The sequence below is a fragment of the Pongo pygmaeus genome, chromosome 3, assembly GCF_028885625.2.
Source record: "Pongo pygmaeus isolate AG05252 chromosome 3, NHGRI_mPonPyg2-v2.0_pri, whole genome shotgun sequence".
NCBI lineage: Eukaryota > Metazoa > Chordata > Mammalia > Primates > Hominidae > Pongo > Pongo pygmaeus.
The window spans coordinates 166289851-166302126 of record NC_072376.2 but is presented as its reverse complement, the minus strand read 5'-3'; the positions used below and the strand labels follow the sequence as shown (position 1 = coordinate 166302126).

Genomic DNA, 12276 nt, shown 5'->3' with positions numbered 1-12276 from the left:
GCCACCGCACCCAGCCCGATTTATACATATCTTTTATGGGGAAATTCCACCTTATAAATACAGCCAAACAAAAAATAATAGATATGTAGAAGGATGCCTGTCAACACATTGTTTTTGATAGCAAAAGAATTGGAAACCAGTCTAATAACTGGATTTTTATTTTAAAGACAGGATTTTGCTATGTTGTCTAGCTGGGCTGAAGTGATCCTCCCGCTTCAGCCTCCAGAGTGGCTGGGACTACAGGTGTGTGTGCTACCACCCAGCTTACCAACTAGATTTTTAAAAGTATTTTTTTATTGCAAAGGGATACTATACAATCATTTATGTTATAAAAGGATATTTAATGACAGGGATATATATTCAAAATGTAATATACAGGATGTAGTATACAGAAAAATAAAGGACAACATGACAGTGGTTATCTTTGGATGGTGATGATTTCTTTGTCTCTAGAAATTTAGGTTTTCCATAAAGTGAAAGACTGTTGCAGAAAAGATGACTTAATGAATATTAAGATATTTCCCAAAACATCCCAGTATATTTCCCAAAATATTCCAGTATAACTTTGGTACTTACTAATGCCTTTCTCTTTGGGAGCAATCTTCTCCAAGTCTTTTAATTGAAATACATCTTTCTGTTTAAAGGGTTTTAAAGAAAATGAAAAGCACGTGTTTATTTTCTACTATGTATATTTTCGTTTTTAAAAATTTTTATTATGGGTACATAATAGTTGTATACATTTACAGGGTATGTGTGATATTTTGATACAGGTATACAATGTGTTATGATGAAATTGTGGTAATTAGGGTATCCATCTCTTCAAACACTTATCATTTCTTTGTGTTAGGAACATTCCAATTCCACTCTTAGTATTTTAAAATATACAATATATTATTGTTAACTATAGTCACCCTATCATGTTCTACTATATATTTATGTATACATCATAATTTTATGTTCATGAAAAATTGTATTTAAAAAATTGGCCTGGAAATGAACAGTATAATAGAATCAAGCATTTTAGAGCTTATAAGAAACTCTTTGATTATCTCATTCCATATCCTCAATAGAACTTAAAATGAAGAGATTTTTACATACATTTACAATTTGCATATATATACAATTTTTTTTTTTGAGACATGGTTTCACTCTATCGCCCAGATGGGAGTACAGTGGCATGATCATGGCTCACTGCAGCCTTGACCTCCAGGGCTCAAACAATCCTCCCACTTCAGCCTCCTGAGTAGCTGGGACTACAGACATGCACCACCACGCCTGGCTAATTTTTAAAAATTTTGTTAGAGACAGGGTCTCACCATTTTGCCCAGGCTGGTCTTGAACTTCTGGACTCAAGCAATCCTCCCGTCTCAGCCTCCCAAAGTGCTAGGATTACAGAGATGAGCCACCATGCTTGGCCAGCAGCATACAATTATTTAAAGCTCTTGGAGATCAGAACACAAAGAACAATCTTCCCACCTAAGTATAAAAACTAGTTATAGGCCAGTCACAGTGTCTCCTGTCTGTAATCCCACCACTTTGGGAGGACTGCTTGAGCCCAAGAGCTGGAGACTGGTCTGGGTAACACAGTGAGACCACTCTTGCACCACATCTCCACAAAATCCAAAAAATTAGCTGGGTGTGGTAGTGCGCGCCTGTAGTCCTAGATACATGGGAGGCTGAGGTGGAAGAATAGCTTGAGCCTGGGAGGTTGACGGTGCAGTAAGCTATGACTGTGCCACTATACTCCAGCCTGGGCAAGAGTATAGAGTAAGACTCTGTCTCAAAAAACAAAACAAAACAAAACAAAAACAATAACAAAAAACCACCATCCTAGTTATACTGGATCACTTGGTAACAGGAACGAATTACCTTTTCTGACACTTTAAGAAAACACAGACAGTGCTTTGCTTAACATGTATGACACTGTACAGATTTAGCAGTTCTAACTAAAAGCGAAACAGGCAACTGTCAAAATTTGTTTACATTTAAGGTTTCGTGGAAGAGCTATACCTAAACAATAGGGAAATTACACAATTCATGGCTACCTATCAATCATTCACATATACATGTTGCATGTCCACCATATGCAAAGCAAAACATTAAGGGAAGAGATGCGTGTACAATATTTAAATCTTATGGCCAGAAAAAAAAAAACCTCTCTAGAATATTATTTTCTACTGCTAATAAGCCTTGGTTGAAGTGGTGAAAAGAACTTGCATAACAAAAGTTAAATCATTTGAAAAAACTAAAGTATGTAGTAACTGGAACAGAAATATTGTGGCTGGGCATGGTGGCTCACGCCTGTAATCCCAGCACTTTGGGAGGCTGAGGCGGGTGGATCATTTGAGCTCAGGAGTTCGAGACTAGCATGGCCAACATGGCAAAACCCTGTTTCTACTAAAAATACAAAAATTAGCTGGATGTTATGGCGGGCACCAGTAATCCCAGCTACTCGGGAGACTGAGGCACGAGAATCGCTTGAACCTGGGAGGTGGAGGCTGCAATGAGCCAAGATTGCACCACTGCACTCCAGCCTGGGCAACAGACAAAACAATAACAATAAAAAACCCAGAAATATTTTGATTATTGTTATGAAAAAATTGGGATACAGTTCTTCCAAAAAAAAACTTGAAAAGGCAATTGCAATTGGATAGAAATTATACTTCATAAAAATTTAAAACTTCTACTCATCCAAGGGCACTGTAAAGAAAATGAAATGACAAATACTAACTAGATTAAAATAATCGCAAAACATACACCTGAAAAAGGCCTGGTACCCAGGATATACATATATAAAGAACTCCTTTGAAGTACATAAAAAAGAGTTGATGGAGAGATAAGAAGTGGATAGATGAATATATATATGTGATAAAGTCAGTAGAATAAAATGTGAATGGTAGAATCTAGGTGGTAGGCATTTGGGTATTTACCGAAAAACTCATCTTTGCTGTATGTTTGAAAATTTTCATAATAAAATGTTGAAAAAATTTCATCACACTACACCTAAGAGTTAGTAAATTTAGGAAAATATTAAGTCATTGAACTTAGTGCGAGTATGAGATCAATTTTTGCTCATCGAGGAATAAATTATTTAAACACAATACTTTAGAATCTCAGGGAACATGTAATAAATTACTGACTTTAAGTCTTTAATGCATTAGAAAAATCAGTTAATCAAACCTCTTTGCAAATACTTTAAATTCCCTAGAAAAAGAACATGAAGCATTAAGATATCTGCCTAAATGCAGTCACCAAGGAAGAGCTCCAGATGTACTGGCTGCCCCAGTGGGGCTGCTGTATAAATAAACAGGCTTGGAAAGAAGTAGCCTCAGAACTCAAGTGCGGTCATTGAAGTGGACAGAGCAAATGATCTCAAGTAAATCTTAGTTCTTAGACTCCCCAGCATTAAGCAGAGATAATCAAGGGAGGGACAAAGACAATGTAAAAAGAACTATGTGTAAGATACCATGGAAGACATATAATCCTAGATAATATCGTTCTGTTTTTTTTTTTTTTTAAAGATAGGGTCTCACTGTTACCTGGGCTAGAGTGCCCGAGTGACAGTGTGATCACAGCTCACTACAACCTCAAACTCTTGGGCTCAACAGATCCTCCTGCCTTGGCCTCCCAAAATGTTGGAATTACAGGTGTGAGCCGTGGCACCTGGCCCTAGATAACATTTAATAAAGCACTTACGACCTGGGCATTGTTTAATCATATTATCTTATTTAATCCCCATACCAACACTGTGAGCTGGGTACTATTATCATCTTCTTTAAGAGACGAAGAAACAGACATAGAGAGGTCAAGTAACTTGCTTAAAGGTCACGAAGGTATTGAGTTAAACAGGTTCCAGATGCAAGCTTTCAGTTATTGAGCTATACTGTTCTCATGTTCTTCCTAAGTGCAACGGGCAAAGAATTTATTACATTAGCAGCTCCAAAACCCACACACACATGCACATATATATCCATCCATACATGATTATGTCTATGTCTCTTTTTCTCCATTTACATATTTATATTAAATTATCTGGGCATAAGCATGGCCATTCCAGAGATCTGTGTGCCAATGGAAAGCTACTCGTTTAAGTGTCTGCTGAAGTAATTTTTTAAAAAGCTCAACACATTTATTGGTGGCCTATTTTGTGCCTCAAACAGTCCCTGAAGGTTCTTACCCTCCCTATGAGTTGTCATTATTACCAATGACTGTGTTTTTAAAAGGTTTCCAAAACCTCGCAGACGGCCCACTTATGATTAGAGGCAATATAGTATATGCTGCTTCATTAGTTGATTTTCTAATTTGATTTAAAAGGTAATATTTGTTCACTATAGGTAACAAAGAAAAGAGTGTAAAACAAAATCCACCTGTATCTCACCATTGTTAATATTTGTCATCATGCTTTGTTTTTTATATTCTACATTTTCTACTTAACATTAAATTATAAGCATTTTCCCATGACAATTAGTCTTGAAAAGGGGCTACTATTGACATCTATAGAAAATCAAATTCTGTAACAAATCCTTGAGTAGCCATATTTGATTTTGTTGGAATTTTTACTTGCCAATTGCAGCAACGAAATTAGAATCCAGATTCCTGAATCTGAATTCCGGAATCCATGCTTTTCACTCTGCACCATTATTGGCGATTTGCTTTGAGATGTTGAAGCAAATCTAATATTTATCAACTTTTGACATCAGTCTGGATCCCGGATATACCATATCCTATTCATGAAAGAACAAATGAAATGGCCTCCATTACTTTTCCCAAATCTCTTATAATTTTCAATTCTGTCAAAAAACTGATAGACTAAATGAGCAGCAACTGATTAGGCCATAATGAAAAAAAGAAACAGGAATATATGAAATAAATCAATCAGTACAATTAATTCCCAGCTTTATGGAAAACCTCACTAATTACTGAACTTCCTTAAACTGCTGATCCTCAGAGTCTTTCATGTTTTGATGTTACTGAGGACAAGGTTTAAAATTTTTCAGTTAGAAACAGCCAATTTTTATATTTGAGATAATTAATAATATTGTAAATGACAAAATAATTTCCCCAACCACTCTCCTCAGCTTTCTACTGTCTTGAAGGAATTAAACCTACTTTTCTTGCTGAGACCACAGGAAAAATATTTCAACTCAGCAGAATTGCTATAATTTTCACATAGAGACTTCACCAATTTATCTTCGTAACCGTATCATCATCGTAATATGATACCCTGTTCTGAATTGCCAATGACTTTTAGGAACAATAAGATTATACTTAGTGGGCAAATCCCATGTATTTTGCTTTTTTTTTTTTTTTTTTTTACTAAGCATCTGCCTTAAAGTGAAAAGGGATTTTATCAATTTAATATTCAATTTTACCACTTTTCCCCATTTTCTTCACATTTGTATATGATGAAAATAGCCAGCAGACTGGGGCCAACTAGGCTTTGCAGGTCCTGCCAAGCCATATGAAGTCGGTGTTTTTTTAGGTCAAAGATTTATGTGGCCTTTAACCTGAAGACAAAGAAAAGCCTTCCACTAACAGGGTAAAGCCATGAGACAGTAGGCTCTAGAGCCAGGTACCTGGGTTTGAACTCTGGCTCTGTCACTTAGGAGATGAAACTTTAAACATATTTGCTGTTGGTGGCAGGCACAAATATCTGGAATAAATGGAGGCCTGTGTACTATCGACTATGTGTTACACTACAGACAGACTTAAAATGCAAAGACATAGTATTTGGTACTCCCTCTGAAATCAAATGATCCTCCCTGGTTTGAATCCTGGAACTGTGGCTTCTATTGTTTGAGATCCAGGACTGGTTGGCACCTAGGCAGCACACAGGAGATGTGGGCTTTCATCATTATTATTTTTCAGGCAGAAAGAGGAGACAATCAAATATATGCATCAGAAGATTCTGGTGCCAGTATGCAGGACTGCTTGGGTGAAATAGACTCTACCAACAGTGGGATATGATTTTTCACACTCCATAACTCACAGGAACCACAAATACTTGCAGAATCTTACCCATTCTTCAAGAAATTGATCAGTATTGATGTTTAACAAAGAGGGGACAGTTAACATTGGATGACATGTACTTAAGATGAAAATTACACAAAATTATAAGTGTTAAAGAAAATGACTTACTGTTTCAAAAAATATTTCCATCATGCGAGTTCTCTTTTCTTCTGCACTCAGTCCTTTTTTCTTTGACTAAAGCAAAAAAATTAAAAAGTAAACAATGCTTTTAAACACATTTTGCAAACAACTGGATTTGCAACATTTGAAATTTTATGCATGGTCTTATCTGATACCAACAGGTTTGATACTCTCAAAGTCAGACCTAAAGACTCATTTTAATTACTATCTGCCAACCACTGTGGTAGGTGCTGCCAAGATGGTAACTGTAAATTGAGATAGAGCCTGGCATTTTGTAGAAATTCAGTATTTATAAAGTAAACCAATGATAAGCCACTGTATTGACCTTCCAAAGGCTTACAACCTCTCAGAGAAAATATATAGATGCAACTATTTATAGCTAATGAACAGCTACATGCACCAAGTGTTACATAAATACCCAGAACACAATGAATTCCACCAGCAGAGGAAGAAGGGTTACCCAAGGACAGAGATTAAAAGGATTTTGGCAAATTAAGAAATGGTTAGAAGCACATCTTGGGGAGACCACACACAGGCACAATGTTATGGAAGTACATGGAATTCCCCAGAAGGATAAGCAGTGGGGGATAGTTATTGTATGAAGTACACAGGGGGAGTGGCAGATGGGATGAGAAAGGTGTGGGGTCAGGTTATGGAAAGCTGACTGTCCAGCTGACAGTGGACTTCATTCTAGACAATGAGGAGCTGCTGAGTAATTTCCAAAGCAGACTAGTGACAAGATCAGAGTTGCATTTTAGTTAAGTTAATTATAGCAGCAATGTGGAGGACAAGATGGAAGGAGGAAAGGCCTATCCAAGTAGAAAATGGAAGCCCACTCAGGTTATTCTTCTGTAATACCTTTTAGCCAATTTGAAATTAAGATAATATGTAGCTGAAATATATGTTAATAATAAATTTTACAATATGTTGTATATAGAATATACAAAGCTAAATCCTAAGTTAAAAGAGAAAGGAGCCAAATTTCCTCCAAACCAAAGGTTTACAGGAAATAAAAAAAAAAAGAGTGAGAACTATCACCTCCAGTTCTCTAATAAAAAATTCCACACTAATATTTCTTATGTGATCTGCATCTTTCTCAAAAATTGTAGGGGATTATAAAGGAACATTAATTGTTTGCTTAAAAAGCAGACATAAAACAACAGTTAAAGACTGCCCCATCCAACCAAAAACATCATCAGAAAACGTGAGTTTACATAAGTGAAGACAAGGATTTGGAATTGCCATTCTGGCTACATACTGGAGTGAGTGAGTCTTAATTCTTGCAAAACCTAGAAACCCACTAACTTGGCTGGGCAGTAGCTCACACCTGTAATCCCAGCACTTTGGGAGGCTGAGGCTGGAGGATTACTTGAGGCTGGGAGTTTGAGACCAGCCTGGGCAACAAAGCAAGACACTGTCTCAAAACAAAACAAAACAAAAAAAATCCCACCAAAAAAAAAAAAAACAAAACCCACTAACTCATTCCTACAGGAATAAAATGATCAGGTGTTTCTTGATGAGTAATATGGGTAAATAAATAGCTTAAAGTTTATATTTTTCTCTTCTTCCTTGGTCCACTCTCAAACACTGTTTTTCTGCTGGGTTTGGCTACTGATCCCATCTCCTAATATCTTATCTTTGATCTCATTTGCTTTCATGGTTTTAATTAACACTTATGCTGAGACCTCAAATCTTTACATTCACCCCTGGGTGTGCTACTGAGCTTCAGTCTCATCCATCTACCCACCTGCTGGACAAACTTCAACTCTGTCAGTCTAAACTGAACTCTTCCTCTCTCACACCTACTCCCCACAAACTTGCTGTTCTAGACCTTGAGTCTCAGATACTATCTCATAACCCAAGCCAGAGGCCTGACAGTCACCCTAGGTACCTTCACCTCTCTTATCTCACATCCAACCAATCACCAAGTTCTGCCAGTTTCAGCATTTAATTATTTCTCTTATCTGTCTTGTCTGTTCTATCTCTACTACCACTGCCTCATTTAGGCCTTCATCATCTATCTCCTGCAATATACCTCCAGTCCCCTAACCACACTTTGACTCACCCTCTATGTTCACATTCCGCACTGGGAAAACATAAATAAGACCTTTTTCCCCGCCTTGCTCAAAACCCTCCAGTGGCTCCCAGACATCCAGACGTATCCGAGTACCCCACTATGATATACAAGGCCCTTTAACACCTGACCCCAGCCTACCTTTTATAGCCTCTTCCACCATACCCTACCTCAAATGTTGCCGTTAACAGTATAGAGGCCTAAGCAACTTGTAATACAAAAATTGCTTGTAATTATCTACTCGAAGAATGCTCTCATTTCCATCCTTAAAAAAAATGTTCCTCCACCTAGAACATCCTCACTTCTTGCCTAGTCAAAACTCCAAAACATCTCCCAAGGCTTAGTTTAGGCACTCTCCCTCCAGAACTTCCCTGAGTTCACAGGCTAAGCATGTATTCCCAGAACACACCTTCATCAAATCACTCACTACATTGAAAAGACGTTTACTTGTCTCTCTCAGCACACTGAAAAACTTCTTCAGAACATGAACTGCCTTTGCCTTTCCAGGGCTTAGTGCCAAGTTAGACAGGGGAGACATAACGCTCTTAATTTTAGGACCATGTATCTAAAGCCCCCAACTCTAAAATTTGAGGCTGCTCAGGCTCCTAAGCCCCCCAACACCTACCGTACTCCCATAGATATAACAGGTGAATTAATCATAGTGAATTCAATGACACCATGTATTGCCTGGCTTGGAGAGATAAATCAGAGAAATCTCAGGTAGGCAAACTCCAGGAACCCATACAGACCTGCTCACTAAACCTAGGGCTGAGAGCTAGGGTCCAGGACTGCTCTGTCTGCCTCGTTCATTCTCGCCTCTGCAGTATCTGATAAATCAAGCATGAAATTCATAACAGTTAGAAGACTCCTTCAATATATTTTTCTAGTCCAATAGGTCCTAAACTGTCATACATTAGAATCACCTCAGCAGTTTTTTAAAAATACCGATGCCCAGGCTCATCTCGAATGAATGGAATCAAAATCTCTGGAATGGGACCTGGGCAACATATTTTTTAAATCCTCTCCAACATATTTTTTAATTGTGCCCCAGGGTTGAGAACCCTACTTTTGTCAGCCCAGAATCTGAAGGTCATGTCAAGGGCGCTGCGGGGCAGTGGGAATCCCTTTAGAACTTCAGTCTGTGGCTGCATTAGCAGAAAGCAGATCCCAAAGTGTTAGGAAAGACTCCTAAGATTTTGATATTCGAAACAGCTCCTTGCACTCCAAGAATCTGTCCCCCAGAGGCAGGCAATGAGGAGAATCTAGTGTCCTGGGGTACCCAGTTTTAGGAAAGCTCTCAATACTCAGCTCAGCAGCTATGAAAGTTATCCAAGAAATGTGGATGAGCTGTATCATCCATTTACATTGTTTTCAGACTGATTTATTCATCAGTCTCTTTTATGACTAGAAATAATTTCTATTATTAACCACAGTAGGAGTTTCATAGCCAGAATTAAAATAACTAATGTAAAAAGATGCCATATTAATACTCATATTTAGAAACTTCTCAAAAAATGAGGATTTATTTAATATTTAATTAAGACTGGGAAAAACCTGATAGTATAACTTAAAGATGCATTCAAATTAGTAAGTCAGGAGACTCAAAACCCGACTCAAGGACTATGAAGCTTTCTGGAAGTGTTTTAAACCACTTAAAAAATCATGTTATCTGAGGAACCTTCTCAATTAGAAGTTATGGAATTCCTACAGCCAGCCCTACTAATCAATTACAATAAAATTATGAAGAATTATTAAGTAGATGTCACTGCTGCTCTGAGTTCAGCACTGCACTTCTCCAATTTCAAAAATTGCCTGAACTCATTAACTATTTACTTAGGATGCCTAACCAAATGAAGACAGCTATTAATTCATAATCAAGTTTACCTCTGACCAACATTAATTTCTTGATCACATATTAAAAAATAGGAAGTCCACATCTTATCAAAAACTTAATTTTTTAAAAGGATTCTCTATTATCAGAGGTAAGCTTCTGAAGAGTTAACACATTTAGTATTTGAAGGTGATTCATGTGTAGAGAGATAGATTAGGTAAAAGGACAAAGCGCGTTTGAGCTGCACAGTTCTCCAAGTCAGTTATACGAGGCCAGCAACTCTGCAGAGAATATTGGTAACAGAGAAGGGCACTGCTAACAGATTTGTTTTAACTGTAGTCCTGTTTCGCTTAGAGCACTTTACGCCCAGGTGGCTGGGTTGTTAGTTTAACCACAAAGAAGCCGTTATCATTTATAACTACATCTGGACAAGTATCTTCAAATAAATACCATACAACTAGATCCTGGTGTCCCACCCCTCCCCCCATTAGCTCGGCAACATTTAACGGCCACTTAAGTAAATGAAGATACTACAATCTCAGATCCATTTAACTAGATGTTGATTCTTCGCCAACTGAAGCAGAAAAAACGGCATGAACTTTGAAGGTTTATGAAAATGATTTGATGAGCAGAAATACGTTAAGCTTACAAAGCGGGTCTGGAATCTTACCAGGACTTAACCGATCATGACCTACGAGGAAGCCTAATTCAGTGCAGAGCGTCCTTAAAAAAGCAATAGCGCCCTACACAACCAGCAGCGCCCGGCATAAGAGCAGCGACTCCTGCCCTTTGGCAGAAACGGGGGCGTTTTCACAGAAATCGACCAATTGGCACACAGTGAAGATCCATTAGGTAACTCGAAACTGAGCAGTTCTGGAATGTGCTTTACGTATTACAATACAGAAAACCACTCTATGGTGACAAACCAGGAGTGCGCTTTGGGGTCAAGACGTTCGCTCCTCGCAGTCCCTCCCGCCCACTTGCGCTTTCTCTCCCCGTTCTTAATGGGGGGGAGGGCTACTCCACGCGGGGCCGAAGCTGGAGGCGTAGTGAGCCCAGGTTCTCAAGGGCCTCGTGGTCTTTTAGATAAATCCGGGTTGGTGAGGTTCTCGGGTCACGTTAGCGAACGCTTCCCGCGTTCTAACCTAACCCGCCCGAAGGGGCCTTGGGGACAGACGCGGGGTGTAGCCAGCGGGGAGGCCGCGGACGCCCCCGCGCCTCGGGACTCCGGACGGGAGCGGCGGGAAAGACGCAGAGTGCGGAGTGGCTGCGGCGGGGCCGGGCCGGGCCCCTCCACTGTGAGGCCGAGAGCCGGGCGACCACTCCCGCGGCCGGGCATGGCGGTCAACGCCAGGCCGGGATCCACACGCCGCCGAGGGGCGGCGAAGCCCACACACTAGGGAGGAAGAAGACGCGGGACCGTAGCCTCAGTCCTTACCATACCGCGGGCGCAGGGGCTTCCGCTGGCGGGGCCTGCGCGTGGGGCGAGGGGTGGGACAGGCCAGCGCGCGTTTGATTTTGGCGCCGACTACGCCTCGGGGGCGGAGCAGCGAGACGGAGGAGGTCGAGGAAGAGGCCGGTACTTGCCCGCGCGGCGCGCAGCGACCCCTAGCGGCCCATCCGAGCGGCAGGCGGGGGAAGGGGCGCGGGCCTGGAGTCGGGGCTGGGGGAGCGTGTCCGCGTCTCAGTGGACGGGTTGCAGAGCTGCCTCCGTCTCCTCGGTATTCTGTGAATGTGACTTTTTTTTTTTTTAAAGGACATCTTGCCTTTGCTTTTACTGCGTTTTCTTGGCGCCGCAGAAATATGGCCTAAGTTTGGATGTAAAAAATAGAGGCGTTTAGGCTGTTGAGGAAGGAAACGCTGCCTCCATCCTTCCGGATTTGTCCTGTCTGGGGCGTACTGGATTCCTTTCTCGTCTTCTAATCTGACCCCTCATCTTCTCCCCAGCCGCTACCCACTGCTTTCCAGCTTTTCAAATCCTGTGTATGTCTGTTTGTTTTTCCCTTAGGTTTTAAAAAAGAAGGAAACAACGGAATGAATTTCAAATCAAAATGGTCAAAAATACGCTACTTCATGGCTTGAGAATAGATGCAGATTCATAGCAAAACCTCAGGCCCCTGAAAGTGCTGAAAAAATTTAACTGAGAATTCAGTTATTTTGAAAATTATTATATGGTGTTTTGAACCACTTTTAAGTGTAAGAAGTACGGCCGGGCGCGGTG

At 40.0% G+C, this 12276-nt stretch overlaps 1 protein-coding gene across 8 annotated transcripts in view; it reads right to left on the bottom strand.

The window, feature by feature from the left end:
- MND1 (meiotic nuclear divisions 1) overlaps positions 1 to 11628 on the bottom strand; it is a 70667-nt gene extending 59039 nt beyond the window's left edge. For 5 of the 8 annotated variants that reach the window (XM_054484837.2, XM_054484838.2, XM_054484833.2 and 2 more), the window contains exons 1-3: positions 11494 to 11610; positions 6139 to 6204; positions 577 to 634 (exon numbers count right to left, since the gene is read on the bottom strand). In XM_054484837.2, the coding sequence (XP_054340812.1) occupies positions 577 to 634; positions 6139 to 6204; positions 11494 to 11496 (127 nt within the window). In that variant the 5' untranslated portion in view covers positions 11497 to 11610. Of the gene's footprint in view, positions 1 to 576; positions 635 to 3741; positions 4047 to 6138; positions 6205 to 8973; positions 9052 to 10725; positions 11067 to 11493 lie in introns of those variants that run through there. The other 3 variants (XM_054484836.2, XM_063664216.1, XM_063664217.1) reach the window with 3 other exon arrangements.
- Positions 11629 to 12276: the final 648 nt, after the last annotated feature.